Source organism: Manis javanica, chromosome 6 (assembly GCF_040802235.1).
Source record: "Manis javanica isolate MJ-LG chromosome 6, MJ_LKY, whole genome shotgun sequence".
In the NCBI taxonomy this organism is placed as follows: domain Eukaryota; kingdom Metazoa; phylum Chordata; class Mammalia; order Pholidota; family Manidae; genus Manis; species Manis javanica.
In genome coordinates this window covers 116,447,984-116,473,876 of record NC_133161.1, presented here as the reverse complement: position 1 = coordinate 116,473,876, position 25,893 = coordinate 116,447,984, and the positions used below count along the sequence as shown (strand labels likewise).

General features: G+C 38.6%; 2 protein-coding genes across 3 annotated transcripts in view; one reads left to right on the top strand and one right to left on the bottom strand.

The window, feature by feature from the left end:
- The window catches only part of KBTBD3 (kelch repeat and BTB domain containing 3), a 36,366-nt gene extending 32,640 nt beyond the window's left edge, over positions 1–3,726 (bottom strand). Inside the window, exon 1 of one of the 2 annotated variants that reach the window (XM_017675541.3) lies at positions 3,571–3,726. The gene's annotated coding sequence lies outside the window, so the exon portion shown is untranslated. The remainder of the gene's footprint in view (positions 1–3,570) is intronic. The other variant, XM_017675543.3, reaches the window with a different exon arrangement.
- Positions 3,727–3,852: 126 nt separating this feature from the next.
- The window catches only part of AASDHPPT (aminoadipate-semialdehyde dehydrogenase-phosphopantetheinyl transferase), a 37,513-nt gene continuing 15,472 nt past the window's right edge, over positions 3,853–25,893 (top strand). Inside the window, exons 1-2 of the mRNA XM_036994709.2 lie at positions 3,853–4,145; positions 5,771–5,996. Coding sequence (XP_036850604.1) covers positions 3,963–4,145; positions 5,771–5,996 — 409 coding nt within the window. The 5' untranslated portion in view covers positions 3,853–3,962. The remainder of the gene's footprint in view (positions 4,146–5,770; positions 5,997–25,893) is intronic.

Sequence of the window (25,893 nt, the reverse complement as noted above, 5' to 3'; positions counted from 1 at the left end):
GTAAGTCATGAAACCATAAAACTCTTGGAAAAAAACATAGGCAAAAATCTCTTAGCCATAAACATGAGTGACTTCTTCATGAACATATATCCCCGGGTAAGGGAAACAAAAGCAAAAATGAACAAGTAGGACTATATCAAGCTGAAAAGCTTCTGTACAGCAAACAACACCATCAATAGAACAAAAAGGTATCCTACAGTATGGGAGAATATATTCATAAATGACAAATCCAATAAAGAGCTCACACACTTCAACAAACAAAAAGCAAACAATCTAGTCAAAAAATGGGCAGAGGAGCTGAATAGACAGTTCTCTAAAGAAGAAATTCAGATGGCCAACAGACACATGAAAAGATGCTCCACATCGCTAGCTATCAGAGAAATGCAAATTAAAACCACAATGAGATATCACCTCACACCAGTAAGGATTGCCACCATCCAAAAGACAAACAACAACAAATGTTGGCGAGGTTGTGGAGAAAGGGGAACCCTCCTACACTGCTGGTGGGAATGTAAATTAGTTCAACCATTGTGGAAAGCAGTATGGAGGTTCCTCAAAAAGCTCAAAATAGACTTACCATTTGACCCAGGAATTCCACTGCTAGGAATTTACCCAAAGAATGCAGCAGCCCAGTTTGAAAAAGACAGATGCACCCCTATGTTTATTTCAGCACTATTTACAATAGCCAAGAAATGGAAGCAACCTAAGTGTCCATCAGTAGATGAATGGATAAAGAAGATGTGGCACATATACACAATGGAATATTATTCAGCCATAAGAAGATAACAAATCCACCATTTGCAACGACATAGATGGAGCTAGAGAGTATTATGCTCAGTGAAATAAGCCAGGCGGAGAGAGACAAGTACCAAATGATTTTACTCATATGTGGAGTATAAGAACAAAGAAAAACAGCAGCAGAATCACAGAACCCAAGAATGGACTAACAGTTACCAAAGGGAAAGGGACTGGGGAGGATGGGAGGGAAGGGAGGGATAAGGGCGGGGGGAAAAGAAAGGGGGTATTACGATTAGCATGTATAATGTGTAGGGGGGCATGGGGAAGGCTGTGCAACACAGAGAAGACAAGTAAGGATTCTACTATACTGATGGACAGTGACTGTAATGGAGTTTGGGGGGGGACTTCATGAAGGGGTGACCCTAGTTAACATAATGTTCTTCATGTAATTGTAGATTAATGATAACAAAATAAAAAATAAAAATAAAAAAATAAAAAACAATTAAATAAATGACTGAACTTTAGAGATAATCTCACTTGATACCTTTCCATTGAAATTGATACCTAGGAGAGGTTTTGTCATTTACTGGCAGAAGAACATGTCTTTCATAATCTTATGAAGAAGCCACAGAACAGGATCTGGCAAGATGACTATTACTCACAAATTTGTTATTCCTCTATCATTCTAGTCTTCTTTTCCCCCCTAACCAATGCAATAAAAAGTATCATAATAAAGTTTGGGGTTTATTGATAGGCAAGTTATTAACTGCACACCTTATATTTGCTTAAGAAAAAAATGAGGGGAGTAAAGGTAGAATATAAGTACCAATATTAGCTTGAAAAAAGAGTAAAACCTATTCTAAAAGCTCATCAAAAACCTTTACTGATGTATACTATTTGGAAAAGGTAAGGTATACCTGAAATTCTCTCTTAAGTAGTTTACATCCGAATTTGCAAGATACCACACACATAAATAATTCAGGACAAAAAGAGAGGTGTCATAAGGCAGTACTACAATAATTGCCTATATACACAATTAAAAAAAAGTTACTCTGGGTTAGTCCTTAAGAAAAGGTAAGGTTTGAGCTAAGACTTGAATGACAAGTAAGAATTTAAAGGTAGGTAGGGAAGGCATCACGTTAAATCTATAAAGAGTGTCCAAGAGGAGAGTGCTAGGCTAGGTCAGGGCTGGAATAGAGTGTGGGGAGCACGAGCTCTTTAGATTTCTTGTGCAGAGACGTTTTCTTTTGGTATGACATTTGAGCCGAGACTTGGATGATACAGAAGAATGAAGAAAGTGATCATGTGGGAAGAGAATATTCTAGGAAGAGAGGACAAGTACAAATAACCATTACATTTCCCTGCCTGTATATTAGGTTCTATAGATTGAATACACAGAGCTTTGTTCAATGGATGGTAAAAGAAAGGACTATGAATTTCTAAACCTTAGTTTAAATAATTCCACAAATTCTTTCTGATCTCAGTTCTCCACCAGTAACAATAATTACTGCACAGAAGAAAATGTGAGATAATGTAAGCATAAGTGTTTTAGAAACAGAAAATATATTGAAATTATAAAAATCAGTTCAACTAGACAACAGTGGAAAAGTTATGATGCTTAGATACATAAAAAGTAGAGAACTGAGTCATGACCATTGCTGATACGGGCGTTAGTAAGTACATTACATTTTTACATATCTTTTCATTTTCCTTACTGTAGCTTTTTGTATGTGCTTTATCTGCCTTGCCAGATTGTGAGCTCTCTGCAAATGGCAAGCAGATCTTAAATACAGCACCTGATAGAGGCTTTCAGTAGTAAGTTGATATACCAAGCCAGTAATTCATTTTATAGCCCTTTGAGGATCTGTGTACCTGTGTGTTCAAAATCTCATCTACCTGCAAAGGATTAATAGTGATTCATGATATTACAAAATGCTAATGCAAACAAACATAGATACCAAAAGAATAAAACTCATCTTAAAGAAGATGGAAATGATCCTCAGGTAACTGTTAATTACTACTGCCGGCCTTGGTGGACGTTCCCTGGCATCCAAAGATGGGGATTGGCTAAAATATCCACAGTATGGCATTTAATCTACCACCAAGTTTGGCGTTTATATTTATCTGCAGAGAACAACTTTTCGCTGTATCAAAACCCGCAAGGGACTGTGATCATGAGGTGTATCATGTCAGAGTCACCTACAGTCTACACGCAACAGCTGTGGGAACAAGTACATGAATATCGCTTCATAAAGTCTTAATAACTGAGCAAAGGCACAGGGTAACTTTGAAAAGCTGCTTAAGTTATTTAACTTGGTTATCCTGCATTTGAGCAAGAACCTCTGCTATGGTGGAACCACTGGTACATCAACAGTCTTTTCTCCCTAGGGCCCTGGCCCAGGCTTCGCAGTCGCAAAAGAGCACCGGGGTCACTGGACGGCCGCAATGAAGGCTCAGCAGCTCGCGGGCAGCCTTGGATTTCGGCAGCGCCGGAGCCCCGCACTGGGGGCAGTCTTAGTCCGGCCTTCGAAGGCGGGTTCAGGGTGGGCGGCTGTTAGCGGCAGGGAGCGTCCTGGGCTAGGCGGGGGCTTCGGCCGAACGGTGGGAAGGAAGGCAACTCAGGCCTCCTCGAGGCAAAACTCCAGGGGCCACCCTGCAGTCCCCCTAACCCCACGCCGCGGAAACCTCTCCCGCCCCCAAACACGAAGGAGAGGCAGAGACTGCGGAAGCCACGGGAATCCTGTCCTCTGTGGGTCGTAGGGGACCAAACTCAGGGCCCAGGAACAAGGCACCAACGTCCCACCCCTCCCTCAGACCCCAGAGCTCACCCACCTGCAATTGCAGTCTCCGAAGTCTCCACCCTAGTCTCGCTGCCTCCAGAGGACTGACTGCGATTGGCTTGCACCGCTGTCCCGCTAGCTCTCCTCCAAGTGTGAGTGGCGCGACTACCCAGCTCAAGGCCTCGGGTCCCTCCCCCGAAGCGTCGCTCCGCGTGACGTCACAGGCTGCCGCAGAACGCAGAGGCGGGCCTCCGTCTCCGCCCCGCCGCTTCCTCCCGGTGTGCGCGGCCGGGAGGGGGAGGGGAGGGCGGGCTCCGGGTGAGCCGGGCGTTCGTGGCGTGCGCGACGCCCCGCCCCCCGCGCAGGCGCCTGGAAGGAGGGGGTGGGGCACGCTAGCGTCCGCGCCATCAGACCCGAGGTGGCCGCGAGGCTCTTTCCTGGTGTATGGTTTTACCTGCCAAGCGGTTCTGCTCGGTGCCGTCAATGGAGGGCGTGCGTTGGGCCTTTTCCTGCGGCACCTGGCTGCCGAGCCGAGCAGAGTGGCTGCTGGCGGTGCGGTCGATCCAGCCCGAAGAGAAGGAGCGCATTGGCCAGTTCGTCTTTGCCCGGGACGCTAAGGCAGCCATGGTACTGCAGGTCTTTGGTAGAGTCCGGGAGCCGAGGATGAGGCGGGGGGCTGGGCTGCGGGGAGTCTCCTTGCCGCTCTGTCTCCGAGCCCCGCGTTGCTGTGCCCTCGCGGCCGGCCGGGGCGAGTGGTGGGCGTGCTGGGGCCCCGGCGCGCACGGCCTGCGCTCAGCGGTCTTTGTAGTCGCCTCGGCAGCAGCCTCGATAGCTATACAAATTAGTTAACCCCCGCACCCCGTTGTAATTGAAAATAGAGACCCTGCTAAACCGTAAAATAGGTGTATGAAGTAGTTGTATTTTTTGCCCGTAGTGGATGTTTTTATGTTTTAATCAAATTTGATTTTTTCTTTGCGTGGGCTCATACATTGCACATGCCTAGTCGGCCTATTAAATATCCCATCCCTAAAGGCGTCCTGCACAATGTAGTGGGCAGTAGGCCCTAGAAAATATTGACTCTGTGATTAGTTTAGCGTTGCACACGCCGAAGCTGTGGTAGGAGCGTAGACCAGCCTCTTAGCAGTGAAACAGGCTCAGGGAGGATGCAGTCCCAGGCATACGACTAGATACCTTGGAAAACAGTATTTTAAATAGAATTATTTACTTTAGTTAGGTATTTTTAGGCAACACACCGAAAGTTGGATCTCAGTATTACCTCTGCGAATAGTGCAGTTTGAAACAACCTCTATCATTACTTCAAAGAGTCATTTCTTGACTATGTCCCTACATTGAAAATCCTTTTCGTTTGGAATGTGAAGTAAATGAGTTGTTGGGAAGGATATTGGTGAATATATTTTACACTTGTTTATAATGTGTAAGTAACTGAAATTCAAAGTCTTGCAGTTTTTAAAAATCAGTGTTAGAACTGAAGGAGAAAAAACTTGAAAGATATTTTTACAAAATATACTTCGCCCCCTTATACTTTTGGGTATTTTTGTGTGGTTTTAGTGTTATTTCTTTTTTAATAATGGAAGTACGAGAGTGTGGATGGTGGTATAAGTGAAACAAGGTAGGCCGTACATTGCTAATTGTTGAAGCCAAGTGATGAGTATGTAAAGTCTAGAAATACTGGCATGTATGCACAAATATATAGGTACAGCAGGTTATTCACTGGGGGAATTTTTTTATTGCAGCTAAACTAGAGTCAGCCTAAAGGGTCTAATAACAGAGGAGTAGTCAATCAAATTGTGGTTCCTTGACATCATGAAATACTATGCTGCAGTTAAAAGTGTACAGATCAGAACTACATGTACGGACATGAAATAATCCCTGACACAAGTTAAAAAGCTTACGCGTGGTAGAATGTAGAAATTGTAGGATTTCAAGTACGTAGATAGATAGCAAAAGCATAAGCAAATGAACACGAAATATTTAAGTACTTAGAGAAAAGACTAGAAGGATGTCTACTTGTTAACACTGACTACTTGTTGAGGGAGTTGCTAAAGAGGGACTTTAACTGTTTTTTCTGTATTAAGAATTGCTTAAATCATAATGTATTTAATACTTAGGTACTTTTAAAAACCTTTGAAAATTAGTATTTTAGAAACCACAAAAATGAACTTTGTATATTAAAGGCAATGTACCTAAGTCTTTAGTAGACATAAGTACCACATGTTTTATTTACTTAACAGGCTGGTCGTCTGATGATAAGGAAGTTAGTTGCAGAGAAATTGAATATCCCTTGGAATAATATTCGTTTGCAAAGAACTGCAAAGGGAAAACCAGTTCTTGCAAAAGACTCACTGAATCCTTACCCCAATTTCAACTTTAACATCTCTCATCAAGGGGACTATGCTGTACTTGCTGCTGAACCCGAGCTACAAGTTGGAATTGACATAATGAAGACTAGTTTTCCAGGTAATGTTGCATTTTTGTAGTATCTTCCAAGAGTTAACTCTCTTTTTTGTCTCAGTTCTTATCTATTGAGTAATCTCAGTAAACTTAAATATCTGTAATATCCTATGTGTAATATATGTATTATATTTAGGTTTAGGAAAAGTGTGTTTATTACTCAAAGGTAGTGTATATGAGAGAGCATATATCAGAAAAGGGCGTATGTCCTTGAATAGTAGCAGACTTCTGCATAAAGGATAGAGTCCCCATTACTGGGGATTCATACAGTGCTTTCCATAGAGGCAAGTAAAAATACAGAGATTCTCTCTTTAAATTACACCTCAACGAGTTAAGTAAAACTAAGAAAGTATTTTCAAAGATTGTAAGGACAGTTTTCCAAAAGCTTAGTTTATCTTTAATAGATGTTAATCTAGTTGAACTCAGTGAAGAGAAGGAAGAGTCAATTTTGAGTAGCATTCTACTCAAAAAACATAGTAATTAAATTATGAGAACTTTTTTTTATTTAAGTACTTCCTGAAATTCATCGGTAAGCTGTTGGTTTGTTTAAAAAAAAAAGTAGTCTCATTGGTAAAGTATACTTTAATCCTTAGGTAGTATTTTTGCTACATCTAAGTATAGTTCATTTATGTAAGTGCAAATGAAGAATAAGCAATTATTAAAATACAGTTGACCCTTGAACAATGTGGGGACTGTGGTGCCAAAGGCATGCACAGTTGAAAATTTGCGTATAACTTGACTTCCCAAAAACTTAACTACTAATACCCTACTGTTGCCCAGAAGCCTCACTGATAACATAGACAGATGATTAACACATATTTTGTATGTTTTATTTATTATATATGGTACTCTTAAATTTATAGTAGGCTAAAGAAAATGTTTTTTCAAATTGTCACAAATCACTGAAAAAAAGTCTGCATTTAAATGGACCTGTGAAATTCAAACCCAAATTGTTCAAGAGTCAGCTGCATTTAAGTTGCTAATGTTTTGCCTTAGAAATCTGTCACTGGCGGCTGGAGGAGCTGTTAACATGTATTGCAGGGTTGACTATACCCAGGCAATTTTATTAGAACATAGGTTCTCTTAAGTATATCATTTTCATCATCACTAACATTTAGTTAGCACTTGGTATGTACCAAGGTATTTTATTCAGTGCTTTATATATATCTTCTGATACAATTTTCTCAACCACCCTACAATGAATAGACTATTCTTTTCTTCAGAAGATAAGTAGCAGGTTCAGAAGAAAGTTGTTAATAAGAGAACTGACATCTTCCAAATTTATAGTGGAATTTCCTAATCTGTACTCTGCCTCCACCATAGGACCTTGCTATGTCTGTTGGTCTGGATGATTTTTATTAACTTTATCCACACACCCATTTCTGCAGAGATAACTACCTTCCTAGTGAGATTAAACCTCAGTCTTTTAAGGAAGCTTGTGAACCTTCACTCTAAGCTAGGTTCTTTTATTACACTTTCTTCATTCCAATAATATATCTCAGTTTGTAATTATTTATCAGAATAGTTAATTGTCTTTCCTGTGGTCCTGATAAGCTGTATGAGAGCAGGAGCTATGTAGCTACATCTGAGTTGAGTTGCTGTCGTATGGCTTGGCACCCTACCTAGTTCATCATAATGCCCAGCAAATATTTGTCAAATGAATAAACCACTTTCTTGCTGTAGTACGGCTTCAGAGTATGTCTCACTGTCTCTCATCTCTCACTTTCTCTTTCAGAGTCTTTACCTTGCATTTTCCCACCACTTTTTTTTCTGACCTGCTTATAAACCTTTCTATTACAACCCTTTTCTTAACTGTTTAGAAGGAAGCGCTACTATTAATGGCAGGGGTTCTTGAAGTCCCTGAATAAACATCAAGGCATTTTTTAAATTGTTTACTACATTTTGTGTGAATGTGCACATCTGCATTTTTCTCAAGAGAATCTAGTTTTCAGTGGGATCGCAGAAGATTTAAACGGAAAGAACCACTGCTATAAAAGATTCTGAATGAGCATGGGAACAATCCCATATGCTTTCAATACTTCCTGCTGTCCTTATGCGGACTTTTGCTGAAGTCAAATTATTGGAGAGGCGTTGCTCCTTAGAGTGCAGGCAGCACAACTGCGCAGTGATGGTTGGCCCATAAGGTTGAATCTGCTTGGGGTTATGCCTGTTAGACACAGATTTATTACCAGTTGGTTTGAGGGACCCTGCTGGTCAATCCTGGATAAACAAGTAGTTACTAATTGAAACATAGTAAATGATAAGAAGGAATTGAGAAAAATTGAAGATTTAGTTTCCTGTTATATTTTATTAGACTTTTTCCCCCACATATTTGATTGATCTTATTTGACTGATCACGATATCTATGACTTTTCCTTTTGTTTGACTGTTTCATTGCCAAAAAGCCATTGATAAAGCCAGTCACACATGTGGCAAGAGGTCTTTTCAGTTGTCACTAGTATTGCTATTGTGTCAGTAATTTCTGAAGTGCAGTTGGACACAGCATCAGTTATCAGTGAGAGTGGGAAGTGGACACTGGCTGACATCACTGGAGAGTCATTTGAATAGCTCTGCTTATCAGAATAAGTTAGGAAATTGATCAAGGGAAGCCCCAAAGAGTTGCTAAATGATGGAAGGTAAAACTCAGGACAGCAGCAAAGGAAGTATTGTACTTTGTAAGACATTGTTATTAGATTGTCAACTCTCAACATGAGTCAGCCTTTGGGGGCATTATTAGTATATTGAAAGACTTAGTTCTGTTACCCCCATTTTGTCTTCAGGTAAGCATCATGTAGGAAGTTGTGGGATGTTTCCTTCTTGCCACCTTAGCCACTTTCTAGTATGTACAGATCATTTATTTCCCTCTTCCAGTTCTCCCATTGCTGTGTGGCAGGACATGAGGAAATAATTGATAGATCTAGGGAGGTTTGGGTTTATTCCTGCTAGCCAGATGCCCACAGTTAAGGAGATTATTGTAACCACTTCTTTATTCTCTGCTTAACAGAGAGAGAAACATTATACAAAGTAACTGGTTCATGCTTGGCCCTCAGTAAATATTTGTTTAATGAATGACCAGAGAAGAGGGTCGTGATGCTAGGGACCCTTGTATAGGTAAACTATCAGTTCTGTACATTCCTAACCTTGGGGGAAAGGGTTTTGTAGGTTGTCAATATAATTTGCTATATCCAAATGGGAAATTCTGGTTGATTTTTCCTTCGTTTTCTATTTTTATCTACTGTGAAAACCTTTATAGTTTAAAATATAAAAGGGTAGTTTTTTGAATTGTTCAGTGTGTTCCATATTTAGAAAATAAAGTAGGATCAGAAACAGTATATAAATTATTATATAAATTTGGGAAAAGACCAAAATAATTTTTTCCTAGGGCTTTATATTTTCAGGTTTATATTTTAATTATAAACTTCCCTGGATATTAATTGGCAGGACAAAATAACTCAATATTTTGAAATTTAAATACTAATTTAATAGCTTTGAAATGACAGTGACATAAAACTGCTCTTGGGAAACAGCTGTTCCATGAATTAAATACAGTAAGTTTAAAATAAGTGGTGGTATATGACAACTAAGAACGTGGTAGAGCCTATTTCTTGTCTCCTTACCATACCATTTCTTGCACTATTTTAGTAGCCTCCTAATTGGTTCCTTCTTTTCTCTTTTATCCTCACTCAGTTAGTACACTCTCTGTGCAAAGCAGAGTGGTCTTTAAAAATACCTAGAGGAGTTTCCTTACAACTCTTAGACTGGTTCTTAATTAAGCCCAATCCCCTTAACATGACCCATCTTGTTTCATCTACCTCACCATTTGCATTTCTAGCTGCTCTCTTAGCCAACTGTTTTCTGTCCATACTCATCTTTTATTACTTTGACTGTAGCAGACTTTCCTGTTGAAGGTCATTGCAAAAAACTGATCCCTTGGCCTGTTCTCCCCACTCTTGAGACCTGAAGAGTGAGAAGAAGTCAGTACCACCTCAGAGAAGACTTCCCTGCTCTTTTCCTTGGGGGCCTTTCTCATTTGTATTTATAACTTAGTTAATTGATTATTCTCCCTCGTTAGTTAATTGCAAGAACCAGGCTTGGTTTTGCTACAGCATACCTACTACTTAAAAGTATTCAGCACATAGCAGATGCTCAATAAGTATTTATTTAATGTACAAACTAGTTCTCATTTTGCTTGAAATATTCCTTAAATTTGTTGAAGAACGAAAAATGGGTACACAACCACAGTGAAAAAATGGTATATCAGATTCACGTTCCGGTATAACAACTATTCTCATCAGTGAATTATGATTAAAAGTAGTTCTTCCTTTGAGTCTTCTTCCTTACTGTCTGTCCTTATACCTTGACAACCTCCATTTCCATCCCCCTAAGATTTCAGTTTCAACTTTGTTGCTGCTAATAGTCTGTTCCACTATCATGTCTATCTAGACTGATTTATAATCTTCTGAATCTGCATTTTGCAGAATGTGCTTAAAGCATTTTTGTTTTTTTTAAGCTTAGATTTAGAGCCCACAAGTAGCTTAAATAAGTCACACTTACCTTTGTACTCTGAATTTCTTGCTGTTAAACCAGTTTTACTGACTTGGAGTTTTCCCCCTTCCCAGTTATGGATGGGTTTTTTCTCACTGTGCAAAGGATTGGACTGGGGTCATAACGCAGTACTATGTGTACAACACTGTGTTAAAACCTTCTGTGCATCATGTGTTTCATTTTCTTCAGCCTGAGATGTAAGTACTGTTGTTACTGTTTCACAGACTGGATGAAGACATTGGCCCAAGGTGACTTTGCTAAAAAGTAGATCATGGATTTGAATGCACACTATAAAGCTCATTTATTAGGTACCGTATGATATAGAGCTTCTCAATACTAGATTTTATTGATATCTGTTTAAGAATTTGCACATATAAAATCTGTTAAAAATTCTGTGGAACTGAATTAAGTGAATTTAAAGATTTTATGGAGGAACTGAGGTCTAAGAAGAATAGAAAAATACAGGGAGAGGGAACTTGCCTTACCATTTTTAAAAGCTTAGGTTAGACCTTGTAAACAAGATAGTATGGTGTTAGTACAAGAATAGACAACTAGAAGAGCAAAGAATTATAGCTAGTATTTATACATTTATTTCTATTTAGTGGGTAAAGATTATTTATTAATGGTGCATTACTCTAATTACTGGGGGATTACTTACTATGTTTAGATTTGTTCTTTTATAGACTGCCTATTAATAGTGTCTAGTCAGTGTATACAAGTTCTTTATACTTTGACACGTTATTGAGCAAGTCTGATACAAATATTTTTCCCATTCTATGTATTTATCTTTTGAGTGGTTATGTTTTTTGCCTTCTGAATTTTATCTTTTAATTAATTAAATCTCTTTTCCTTGATAAATTCTGAATTCCCTCTTGTTTGAAAAGAATAATTGGTAAAAGATTATTCCAACCATAGGTTATAGAGTCTTACGGATTTTGTTCTAAAATGGTAATATTTTTCCTCTACATTTAATTCCTAGAATTTGTATGTATAGTGTGTTTTACTTCTTGATGGCTAAAATACACCACCACCAACAGAATTGGATGACAGATAAACATGTAAAGTGCCTGCAATTATTAAATACTTAATAAAGGTTAGCTCTAGGGTGGTTGTAGTAGTTGTTATTGTTATATGTATAGAATGGCATTTCTAAAGTGGTGGTCAGGTATTAAAGTCAGCCAGGATGTTTGTTAAAAATGCAGATTCCTTAAAGCTACCCCACACCTACTGAACCAGAATTTCTGAGAATATACCAAGGATTCTGTATTTAAATAATTTCCTAAGTGATTGTTAGACATGTTAATGTTGAAAAACACTGCATTAGATGTAATTTACAGAGCCAATGAGAGATCGTAACCCATCCACTTTTTCATGAGAGAAATGATCAGAAAGTCATTAGATCCTTGTCTCACACTATACCATAAAATGAATTAGAGTTAGGTTTAATAATGATTACTAGAGCGCAATAGAACTGTATATTTGGTTAGACTTTTGAAAAATGGATGCCTCTGAAGCTTAGAAGGATGAGAAGAAGCCAGAAAGTCAGCAGATGATTGATTTCATATTAATCCTCTCTCACACATCAGGGAATATATTTGTGGCAAATAAGGCAGACAAAGGTTAATGCTGTTAATATATCCAAAGCTTGTAAGTATTGATAGTAAAATCGCTTAAAAATTTCCTTGACAAATGGACAAAGGACTTGATAAAACAATTCACTGAAGAGGATATACATGTAACAATAACAACTACCACAGCAACCTTAGAACTAACAGTAAGTACATAATAGTTCCAGGCACTCTACATGTTCAATCCTTAATCTTCTAAGCTCTCTGTCCCTATTTTGTAGTCTAAGAAAGGTCATAGAGATGTTAAGTAGCAGTAAAGAAGTGATGGAGCCAGTATTTGAACGTTGGACTCCAGACGTATAGCACTCAAGTTCTTCAGAGTGTGTGAATGTGTCTACATATAGAAGTTAAATTGTATACATGTGTGTATTAGTTTCCTAGGGCTCCTATCAAAGTACCACAAACTGGTGTCTTAAAACAGCAGGAATTTATTCTCTGACAGTTCTGAAGGCTAGAAGTCAATTAAGATTTTGATAGTACCACTTTCTCTGAAGGTTCCAGGGAAGAATCCTTTGGCTCTTTCTCATTTCCTGGCAGTCCTTGGCATTCTTTGGCTTGTAGCTACATCACTTCAGTTTCTACCTTCATCCTCACATGGTCCATTATCCCTATATTCTCTGTGTACCTGAATGTCTCTGTATAAGAACAGTGGCCCTTGGATATAGGGCCTACCCTAATCCTATATGACCTCATCTTAAGTTCATTACATCTGCAAAGACTATTTCCAAATAAAGTCACATTGAGATACTGTGTGGGCATGAATTTTGGGAGACAGTATTTAACCAAGTGCAGTCCATCCTCTGCCCCCTACCCCTTCTTCTTTATAAACATCCCTCATACAAAATAAATTAACCCTATCCCAGCATGCCCAAGTTTTAACCTATTCCAGCATTAACTCTTAATCTAAAATCTTGTCTAAATATCAACTCTGGAAGTTCCAAATCTCATTATCTGAATCATCTAAATCAAGTATGGGTAATATTCTGGATATGATCCATGGTGTGGGACAAAATTCCTATTCCATCAGTGAACCTGTGGAACTAGGAAACAGACTGCTTCTAAAATACTTTGATGGGAAAGGCATAAGGTAAACATTCCCAAAAGAATCCACTGCAAAACTACTAGGTCTAATATCTGAATTCAGCAAAGTCGCAGGATACAAAATTAATACACAGAAATCTATTACATTCCTATACACTAATGATGAACTAGCAGAAAGAAATCAGGAAAACAGTTCCATTCACAATTGCATCAAAAAGAATAAAATACCTAGGAACAAATGTAACGAAGGAAGTGAAAGACCTATACTCTGAAGACTACAAGACACTTATGAGAGAAATTAAAGAAGATACCAATAAATGGAAACACATCCCATGCTCATGGTTAGGAAGAATTAATATTGTGAAAATGGCCATCTTGCCTAAAGCAATCTACAGATTCAATGCAATTCCTATCAAAATACCAACAGCATTCTTCAGTGAACTAGAGCAAATTCATATGGAACCACAAAAGACCCCGAATAGCCAAAGCAATCCTGAGAAGGAAGAATAAAGCCGGGGGGATTATGCTCCCCGACTTCAAGCTCTACTACAAAGCCACAGTAATCAAGACAATTTGGTACTGGCACAAGAACAGACCCATAGACCAATGGAACAGACGAGAGAGCCCAGATATAAACCTAAATAAGCATATATGGTCAATTAATATATGATAAAGGAGCCATGGACATACAATGGTGAAATGATAGCCTCTTCCAACAACTGGTGTTGGCAAAACTGGACAACTACATGCAAGAATGAAAGTGGATTATTGTCTAACTCCATACACAAAAGTAAACTCAAAATGGATCAAAGACCTGAATGTAAATCATGAAACCATAAAACTCTTAGAAGAAAACATAGGCAAAACTCTCTTGATTATAAACATAAACAATTTTTTCCTGAATGTGTCTCCCTGGGCAAGGGAAACAATAAAATGAACAAATGGGACTACATCATGCTAAAAATCTTCTGTACAGCAAAGAACACCATCAGCAGAACAAAAAGGCATCCTACACTATGGGAGAATATATTTATAAATGATGGATCTGACAAGGGGTTAACATCCAAAATATATAAAAAGCTCACATGCCTGAATGCCCAAAAAGCAAATAACCTGATTAAAAAATGGGTAGAGGATATGAACAGACACTTCTCCAAAGAAGAAATTCAGCTGGCCAACAGGCACATGAAAAGATGCTCCACATCACTAATTATCAGGGAAATGCAAATTAAAATCACAATGAGATACCACCTCATACCAGTTAGGACAGCCAACACAGAAAAGACTAGGAACAGCAAATGCTGGCGAGGATGTGGAAAAAGGGGAACCCTCCTACACTGCTGGTGGAATGTAAACTAGTTCAACCACTGTGGAGAGCACTATGGAGGTTCCTCAAAAAATTCAAAATAGAAATACCATTTGACCCAGGAATTCCATTCCCAGGAATTTGCCCTAAGAATGTAGGATCCCAGTTTCCTTGCACCCCTTGTTTATCGTAGCACTATTTACAATAGCCAAGATATAGAAGCAACCTAAGTGTCCATCATTAGATAAATGGATAAAGGAGATGTGGTACATATATGCAGTGGAGTATTATTCAGCTATAAGAAGAAAACATATCCTACCATTTGCAACAACATGTATGGAGCTAGAGGGTATTATGCTCAGTGAAATAAGCCAGGCGGAGAAAGAAAAGTACCAAATGATTTCACTCATCTGTGGAGCATAAAAACAAAGCAAAAACTGAAGGAACAAAACAGCAGCAGAATCACAGAACCCAAGAATGGACTAACAGTTACCAAAGGGAAAGGGACTGGGGAGGGTTTGTGGGAAGGGAGGGAGGGAGAAGGAATAAGGGGCATTACGACTAGCACACACAATGTAGGCAGGGGCACGGGGAAGGCAGTGTAACAGAGAAGACAAGTAGTGACTCTATAGCATCTTACTATGCTGATGGACAGTGACTATAATGGAGTATGTGGTGGGAACTTGATAATGGGGGAAATCTAGTAACCACAATGTTGCCCATGTGATTTTATATTAATGATACAAAATAAAAACAAAAAAACCAGTAGTAGGTCAGATTTGGTCCATGAACTACATTTTGCTAAGTCCCATTTTAAGCACTGGATAATTGTTCAAAGTCTCTGTGGCTATGTGTTATCTATTCTTGGAATTGTGTATTTATCACTTCTCTACAAAGCTTCGATCAGAACCAGTAGTAGATGCACATGTCTCTTTATACTTACCCTGTATCACTTTTCATGGTTAACTCAAATACTGATAGGTAATTTACTACCTATATCCAAGCTCTCCAATACTGTTTTGTGCTTTTATTGTATTGTTACAGCTTATACAGTTAGCAACTTTGAAAATAATCCTAAACTATAAATAAAAGTGCCCACTGTCAAAAAAAAGAAAGAAAAAAAGATGGACATTAGCATTTCAAAAGGGAGAAGTTGAAAGAAAAATATGTCATGGGTCCTAATAAGCAAGTTTGAATCCCAGCAGGGCAAGTTACACTAGGTTTCAAGGCCTGAGAATAATCCTCTGTGGCTCCAGTTTTCTGTCCTCTATCCTCTAAGGGCCGCCCCACCCTCTCGCCACCCTGTCTTTGGCGTCGTTCCTTTTTCTTGAAGGATAACACATTTGCAGCCCAGTAGCCCTAGCTCTCAAGTCTCTTTTCTTGTCGGTGTGTGTTGATACATGTATGTGTTGATAAACGTACGTTTAAATAAACACACTAAGAATGGTTGAAGTTCAGGACTGTGCAAGTGAAGAGTTTCCATACCTACATTACATTTCAGTTTAGTGCTTTTTCACTTTACGCCACTTGTATTGAGGCCTAAAAGAGTCCCTTTGTCAGTAGCTACTAGAGACTTTCTACATGTAGTTTGTGAAATCTATATTAGCAGTTCAGATATTTTTGTTTTACTCTGGGTTTGTATCTGAATAAATTTCCAGAGAAGTGAGCTGATAAATCAAGCATTATCATGTACATATTAATTCAGAGTTAGAACTGTCTTCTTCCACTGAAGCAATAGTATTTGTAATCCAGTACTTATAAAATGAAACTAGTAGAATTTCTAATATGTCTTATTATCCAAAGTGAAATTTTGTTATTTTAGAGCTGGACCCTTTAAGAATGGTGAACTTTAATTGAGATGCTATTATATATATATATATGTATACACACACACACACACACACACACACACATACATACATCAGTGACCTTGATTTGTAGAGAAATTGATGGAGGTGTGCTTTGAGGTGTAGAACTAGTAGGATTTTTTTTTGTAGGCTTGAAATAGCAGCTAAGCATATTATATATTATTCTGTAGGTGACTACTGTACATTTAATAAATTTTATAGTTGCCATCTGGTGTTGATCAGTTGGTCATTGCACATTAACACTTAGTTAATATCTAATACTGCTTCCCCTAAAGATAAAGCTTAAAAATAGGGAATCTAGTTTTCCTAAACTTGGTTGGTGGTTCTGTATAAATTTTTCAGTCATTTTATGTTTCTTTACATATAAACTTAAATGTACAATGTAATGATTAAGTCTGTGATTGTATAGACATGAGTGTATAATGGTATTATTAGGAGGACTTTCCGATTTATATCTCTGATAATTGTGATGTCCTCAGATAGTCTGAGGGACAAATGTACTGTTCTGCTATTTCCTACTGATTTTTACAAAAAAATGTGAATTTCCTAGGTAAACTACTAGAGTACTCACCCACTGTGTATTCCCACCATAATGCCACAGTGTGGCGATGTTGTGCTTTGAAAGGCTATTTACTAAACCATCTTTTCCTGTTGCCATCAAATCTCTTATTTTGTGGAATAGATAAGATAGTCTCAAAAGTATTTAAAAACATACTCTATCAGATACTTTTTTAGCTGTACGGAATCAGTTATGTGATTGCTTTCCAGTGATTGTGCTAGATTGTTTATGTTAATCAGTTCATTTTTTATTTGCATGCATATTTTAAGTTTTTTTCCTTGATTGCCCTATCATATTTAAAAATCAAAGGGCTTCTTGAAGTTTGTGAAGAAACTGAACAAAATTACAGTATAGATGACAAAAGGGACAACTTTTTTCTTTCTTCGATAAAATAAACGCAATAGATAACCCTCTGACCAGACTTTTTTTTTTTTTTTGAGAGGGCATCTCTCATATTTGTTGATAAAATGGTTGTTAACAACAATAAAATTCTGTATAGGGGGATCAGTGCTCAATGCACAATCATTAATCCATCTCAACCCTAATTCTCATCACCCTCCAATCTTCTGAAGCATAACGAACAAGTTCTTACATGGTGAACGAATTCTTACATAGTGAATAAGTTCTTACATGGTGAACAGTACAAGGGCGTTCATCACAGAAACTTTCGGTTTTGATCACGCATTATGAACTATAAGCAATCAGGTCAAATATGAATATTCGTTTGATTTTTATACTTAATTTATATGTGGATCCCACATTTCTCCCTTTATTATTATTATTATTTTTATTTTTAGTAAAATGCTGAAGTGGTAGGTAGATGCAAGATAAAGGTAGAAAACATAGTTTAGTGTTGTAAGAGAGCAATTGTAGATGATCAGGTGTGTGCCTGTAGACTATGTGCTAATCTGCGCTAGACAAGGGCAATAAAACATCCACGGATGCAGAAGCTTTCTCTCAAAACAGGGTGGGTGAGGTTCTAACCTTCACCACTGTTGTTCCCCGATTTCTCACCTGATGGCCCCCCTGCGACTGTGCCTGTCTTAGGTTGTTCCTCCCTTGAGGAATCTTACCCATCTCTGGCTAACCAGTCATCTTCCAAGGCCATACAGGGAAATGTAAAGTTGGTAAGTGAGAGAGAAGCCATATTGTTTGAAAAGGTTAGCTTTTTACTTCTTTGCAGATTTATGCCCTGTGGCTTCTATGCCCAGCACTTGTCTCGAGGTATCTTTACCACCTGGAGGAATTATGATACTTGGTGAATTCGATATGAGGCACGAATTCTATTTAAGGGTTGTAATTAGGAAGGAAGAAGAAAAGCTATAGAGGTAGCATATGGAAGAAAACATGGGAGGATTGATTATTTCTATGACATATCTTCTTGTAGAGTACCTTAAGCATGTATGGGTTTTAAACTACTAACTTGTGCACACATATTAACATAATAGGAATACGGTGACATAAACAAAGCAAATCTATAATTACCATCCATCTCCAGTGAAGCCAAGAAAACCATTTAGGCACCCTAGGCATTTGTGAAAATTTGTCTATGATATGATGGATATTGTCCAACTGTACTTGAACAGTCTGAGAGAAATCAAATTAAAGCAACCCATTTCGGGGATCTGTTCACATCCCATATGTTCTTTTAACCGTAGATAGTCTATAGTAGTAAGATTTTGGAGCACTACAACTTGCACCCCTCCCAACTCCTGGTTGAGTTCCAACAGTACAGACCCGGTCAAATTCGTTGTCTCACTGTATGCACATGCCAGCCTAGACATCTCCCTCCTTATTCCAATAGCAAGTCCAGGAAACGGTGGGATGGACGCAGCCACAGCCGCAGCATCGCCCGGATCCCTGTGGAGGCATTTTTTTTTTTTTTTTGAGAGGACATCTCTCATATTTATTGATCAAATGGTTAACAACAATAAAATTCAGTATAGGGGGGTCAATGCTCAATGTACAATCATTAATCCATCTCAAGTCTAATTCTCGTCAGTCTCCAATCTTCTGAAGCATAACGAACAAGTTCTTACATGGTGAACGAATTCTTACATAGTGAGTAAATTCTTACATGGTGAACAGTACAAGGGCATTCATCACAGAAACTTTCGGTTTTGATCACGCATTATGACCTATAAACAATCAGGTCAAATATGAATATTCGTTTGATTTTTGTACTTGATTTATATGTTGATCCCACATTTCTCCCTTTATTATTATTATTATTTTTATTTTTAATAAAATACTGACGTGGTAGGTAGATGCAAGATAAAGGTAGAAAACATAGTTTAGTGCTGTAAGAGGGCAAATGTAGATGATCAGATGATCAGGTGTGTGCCTATGGACTAAGTATTAATCCAGGCTAGACAAGGGCAGCAAAACATCCACGGATGCAGAAGATTTCTCTCAAAGCAGGGGGGGTGAGGTTCTGAGCCTCACCTCTGTTGATCCCCAAATTCTCACCTGATGGCCCCCCTGCGACTGTGCCTGTCTTAGGTTGTTCCTCCCTTGAGGAATCTTACCCGTCTCTGGCTAACCAGTCATATTCCGGGGCCATACAGGGACATGTAAAGTTGGTAAGTGAGAGAGAAGCCATATTGTTTGAAAAGGTTAGCTTTTTACTTCTTTGCAGATTTATGCCCTGTGGCTTCTATGCCCAGCACTTGTCTCAAGGTATCTCTATCACCTGGAGGAATTATGATACTCGGTAAATTCGATATGAGGCACGAATTCTATTTAAGGGTTGTAATTAGGAAGAAAGAAGAGCTACGGATGTAGCATATGGAAGGAAACATGGGAGGATTGATTATTTCTTTGACATATCTTCTTGTAGAGTACCTTAAGTATGTATAGGTTTTAAACTACTAACTAATTTTCACACACATATTAACATAATAGGAATACGGTGACATAAACAAAGCAAATCTATAATTACCATCCATCTCCAGTGAAGCCAAGAAAACCATTTAGGCACCCTAGGCATTTGTGAAAATTTGTCTATGATATGATGGATATTGTCCAACTGTACTTGAACAGTCTGAGAGAAATCAGACAAATTAAAGCAGCCCATTTCTGGGATCTGTTCACATCCCATATGTTCTTTTAACCGTAGATAGTCTATAGTCATAAGATTTTGGAGTGCTACAACTTGTACCCCTCCCAACTCCTGGTTGAGTTCCAACAGTACAGACCCGGTCAAATTCGTTGTCTCACTGTATGCACATGCCAGCCTAGACATCTCCCTCCTCATTCCTATGGCAAGTCCAGGAGACGGTGGGCTGGATGCAGCCACAACCGCAGCATCATCCGGATCCCTGTGGAGGCTTTTTGATGTTCATCCCCCGGCACAAGTCCTCCAGAGAGCGCTGATGCCGGAAGCTCCTCCTCATATCATATCTTAGTTCATTTTCTGGGTATCCAAGCTAGGCCTTGATCTTCTGCATAGAAACAAACAGACCCTTTGCCCACACTTTGACATGCCCTCTATACCACTGTGCAGAACTCATTGGAGGTCAGCACACAGTAACTGCTTTTTTTTTTTTTATTAAGACAAAGGAATATTATCAGAAAAGAGTACCTCCATAGCTGATCATCTGACACCCTTTAAGTGATCAACATTAACGATATTTAAAGCATGCGTTGATCTTTGATTTACCAATAGTTTTATCCTATCAAGGAGTAATCCCCCTTTTCTTTCTTTTTTTTTTTTTTTAATTTTTAATCTATACTTACATGAAGAATATGCTCTCCCCTATATCAGGTCCCCCCTAACAACCACATTACGGTTCCTGTCCATCAGCTTAGCAAAATGTTGTAGAGTCACTACTTGTTCTCTCTGTGTTGTGCAGCCAACCCTCCCCTTTCTCCCTCCCCCCCATGCATGCTAATCTTAATACCCCCTTCTTCCCCCCCCTTATCCCTCCCTGCCCACCCATCCTCCCCAGTTCCTTTCCCTTTGGTACCTGTTAGTCCATTTTTGGGTTCTGTAATTCCGCTGCTGTTTTGTTCCTTCAGTTTTTCCTTTGTTCCTATACTCCTCAGATGAGTGAAATTATTTGGTATTTCTCTTTCTCCGCTTGGCTTATTTCACTGAGCATAATACTCTCCAGCTCCATCCATGTTGCTGCAAATGGTTGGAATTTTCCACTTCTTATGGCTGAGTAATATTCCATTGTGTATATGTACCACATTTTCTTTATCCATTCATCAACCGATGGACATTTAGGTTGCTTCCAATTCTTGGCTATTGTAAATAGTGCTGCGATAAACATAGGGGTGCATCAGTCTTTCTCAAACTTGATTGCTGCGTTCTTAGGGTAAATTCCTAGGAGTGGAATTCCTGGGTCAAATGGTAGGTCTGTTTTGAGCATTTTGATGCACCTCCATACTGCTTTCCACAATGGTTGAACTAATTTACATTCCCAGCAGTGTAGGAGGGTTCCCCTTTCTCCACAGCCTCGCCAACATTTGTTGTTGTTTGTCTTTTGGATGGCAGCTATCCTTACTGGTGTGAGGTGATACCTCATTGTAGTTTTAATTTGCATTTCTCTGATAATTAGCGATGTGGAGCATCTCTTCATGTGTCTCTTGGCCATCTGTATTTCTTTTTTAGAGAACTGTCTGTTCAGTTCCTCTGCCCATTTTTTAATTGGGTTATTTGTTTTTTGTTTGTTGGGGCATGTGAGCTCTTTATATATTCTGGACGTCAAGTCTTTATCGGATGTGTCATTTTCAAATATATTCTCCCATACTGTAGGGTTCCTTTTTGTTCTATTGATGGTGTCTTTCACTGTACAGAAGTTTTTCAGCTTAATGTAGTCCCACTTGCTCATTTTTGCTGTTGTTTTCCTTGCCGGGGGAGATATGTTCAAGAAGAGGTCACTCATGTTTATGTCTAAGAGGTTTTTGCCTATGTTTTTTTCCAAGAGTTTAATGGTTTCATGACTTACATTCAGGTCTTTGATCCATTTTGAGTTTACCTTTGTATATGGGGTTAGACAATGGTCCAGTTTCATTCTCCTACATGTAGCTGTCCAGTTTTCCCAGCACCATCTGTTGAAGAGACTGTCATTTTGCCATTGTATGTCCATGGCTCCTTTATCAAATATTAATTGACCATATATGTTTGGGTTAATGTCTGGAGTTTCTAATCTGTTCCACTGGTCTCTGGCTCTGTTCTTGTGCCAGTACCAAATTGTCTTGATTACTATGGCTTTGTAGTAGAGCTTGAAGTTGGGGAGTGAGATCCCCCCTACTTTATTCTTCTTTTTCAGGATTGCTTTGGCTATTCGGGGTCTTTGGTGTTTCCATATGAATTTTGAATTATTTGTTCCAATTCATTGAAGAATGTTGCTGGTAATTTGATAGGGATTGCATCAAATCTGTATATTGCTTTGGGCAGGATGGCCATTTTGACGATATTAATTCTTCCTAGCCAGGAGCATGGGATGAGTTTCCATTTGTTAGTTCCCTTTAATTTCTCTTAAGAGTGACTTGTAGTTTTCAGGGTATAGGTCTTTCACTTCTTTGGTTAGGTTTATTCCTAGGTATTTTATTCTTTTTGATGCAATTGTGAATGGAATTGTTTTCCTTATTTCTCTTTCTGTTGGTTCATTGTTGGTGTATAGGAAAGCCACAGATTTCTGTGTGTTAATTTTGTATCCTGCAACTTTGCTGTATTCCGATATCAGTTCTAGTAGTTTTGGAGTGGAGTCTTTAGGGTTTTTTATGTACAGTATCATATCATCTGCAAATAGTGACAGTTTAACTTCTTCTTTACCAATCTGGATTCCTTGTATTTCTTTGTTTTGTCTGATTGCTGTGGCTAGGACCTCCAGTACTCTGTTAAATAACAGTGGGGAGAGTGGGCATCCCTGTCTGGTTCCCGATCTCAGAGGAAATGCTTTCAGCTTCTCGCTGTTCAATATAATGCTGGCTGTGGGTTTATCATATATGGCCTTTATTATGTTGAGGTACTTGCCCTCTATTCCCATTTTGCTGAGAGTTTTTATCATGAATGGATGTTGAATTTTGTCAAATGCTTTTTCAGCATCTATGGAGATGATCATGTGGTTTTTGTCTTTCTTTTTGTTGATGTGGTGGATGATGTTGATGGATTTTCGAATGTTGTACCATCCTTGCATCCCTGGGATGAACCCCACTTGGTCATGGTGTATGATCCTTTTGATATACTGTTGAATTCTGTTTGCTAATATTTTATTGAGTATTTTTGCATCTACATTCATCAGGGATATTGGTCTGTAATTTTCTTTTTTGGTGGGGTCTTTTCCTGGTTTTGGTATTAGGGTGATGTTGGCTTCATAGAATGAGTTTGGGAGTATTCCCTCTTCTTCTATTTTGTGGAACACTTTAAGGAGAATGGGTATTATGTCTTCTCTGTGTGTCTGATAAAATTCCGAGGTAAATCCGTCTGGCCCGGGGGTTTTGTTCTTGGGTAGTTTTTTGATTACCATTTCAATTTCTTTGCTCGTAATTGGTTTGTTTAACTTTTGTGTTTCTTCCTTGGTCAGTCTTGGGAGGTTGTATTTTTCTAGGAAGTTGTCCATTTCTTCTAGGTTTTCCAGCTTGTTGGCATATAGGTTTTCATAGTAGTCTTTAATAATTCTTTGTATTTCTGTGGAGTCTGTCGTGATTTTTCCATTCTCATTTCTGATTATGTTGATTTGTGTTGACTCTCTTTTTCTCTTAATAAGTTGGGCTAGAGGCTTATCTATTTTGTTTATTTTCTCAAAGAACCAGCTCTTGGTTTCGTTGATTTTTGCTATTGTTTTATTCTTCTCAATTTTGTTCATTTCTTCTCTGATCTTTATTATGTCCCTCCTTCTGCTGACTTTAGGCCTCATTTGTTCTTCTTTTTCCAGTTTTGATAATTGTGATGTTAGACTATTCATTTGGGATTGTTCTTCCTTCTTCAAGTGTGCCTGGATTGCTATATACTTTCCTCTTAAGACTGCTTTCGCTGCGTCCCACAGAAGTTGGGGCTTAGTGTTGTTGTTGTCATTTGTTTCTATATATTCCTTGATCTCTATTTTGATTTGTTCATTGATCCATTGATTATTTAGTAGCATGTTGTTAAGCCTCCATGTGTTTGTGAGCCTTTTTGTTTTCTTTGTAGAATTTATTTCTAGTTTTATACCTTTGTGGTCTGAAAAATTGGTTGGTAGAATTTCAATATTTTGGAATTTACTGAGGCCCTTTTTGTGAGCTAGTATGTGGTTTATTCTGGAGAATGTTCCCTGTGCACTTGAGAAGAATGTATATCCTGTTGCTTTTGGATGTAGTGTTCTATAGATGTCTATTAGGTCCATCTGTTCTAGTGTGTTGTTCAGTGCCTTTGTGGCCTTACTTATTTTCTTCCTGGTGGATCTGTCCTTTGGGGTGAGTGGTGTGTTGAAGTCTCCTAAAATGAATGCATTGCAGTCTATTTCCCTCTTTAGTTCTGTTAGTATTTGTTTCACAAATGCAGGTGCTCCTGTGTTGGGTGCATATATATTTAGAATGGTTATATCCTCTTGTTGGACTGAGCCCTTCATCATTATGTAGTGTCCTTCTTTATCTCTTGTTACTTTCTTTGTTTTGAAGTCTATTTTGTGTGATATTAGTACTGCAACCCCTGCTTTCTTCTCACTGTTGTTTGCCTGAAATATGTTTTTCCATCCCTTGACTTTTAGTCTGTGCATGTGTTTGGGTTTGAGGTGAGTTTCTTGTAAGCAGCATATAGATGGGTCTTGCTTTTTTATCCATTCTATTACTCTGTGTCTTTTGATTGGTGCATTAAGTCCATTTACATTTAGGGTGACTATTGAGAGATACGTACTTATTGCCATTGCAGGCTTTAGATTCGTGGCTACCAAAGGTTCAAGGTTAGCTTCTTTAGTATCTTACTGCCTAACTTAGCTCGCTTATTGAGCTGTTATATACACTGTCTGGAGATTCTTTTCTTCTCTCCCTTCTTATTCCTCCTCCTCCATTCTTCATATGTTGTGTGTTTTGTTCTGTGCTCTTTTTAGGTGTGCTCCCATCTAGAGCAGTCCCTGTAAGATGCCCTGTAGAGGTGGTTTGTGGGAAGCAAATTCCCTCAGCTTTTGCTTGTCTGGGAATTGTTTAATCCCACCATCATATTTAAATGATAGTCGTGCTGGATACAGTATCCTTGGTTCAAGGCCCTTCTGTTTCATTGCATTAAATATATCATGCCATTCTCTTCTGGCCCTTAGGGTTTCTGCCAAGAAGTCTGATGATAGCCTGATGGGTTTTCCTTTATAGGTGACCTTTTTCTCTCTAGCTGCCTTTAAAACTCTTTCCTTGTCCTTGATCCTTGCTGTTTTAATTATTATGTGTCTTGGTGTTGTCCTCCTTGGATCCTTTCTGTTGGGGGTTCTGTGTATTTTCGTGGTCTGTTCGATTATTTCTTCCCCCAGTTTGGGGATGTTTTCAGCAATTATTTCTTCAAAGAGACTTTCCCTTTTCCTCTTTGTTCTTCTTCTGGTATCCCTATAATACGAATATTATTCCTTTTGGGTTGGTCACATAGTTCTCTTAGTGTTGTTTCATTCCTGGAGATCCTTTTATCTCTCTCTATGTCAGCTTCTATACGTTCCTGTTCTCTGGCTTCTATTCCTTCAATGGCCTCTCGCATCTTATCCATTCTGTCTATACATCCTTCCAGGGATTGTTTCACTTCTGTGATCTCCTTCCTGACATCTGTGATCTCCCTCCGGACTTCATCCCATTCCTCTTGCATTTTTCTCTGCATCTCATCCCATTGCTCTTGCATTTTTCTCTGCATCTCTGTCAGCATGTTCATGATTTTTAGTTTGAATTCTTTTTCCGGAGGACTGGTTAGGTCTGTCTCCTTCTCAGGTGTTGTCTCTGTGATCTTTGTCTGCCTGTAGTTTTTCCTTTTCATGGTGATAGTTTGCAGAGCTGG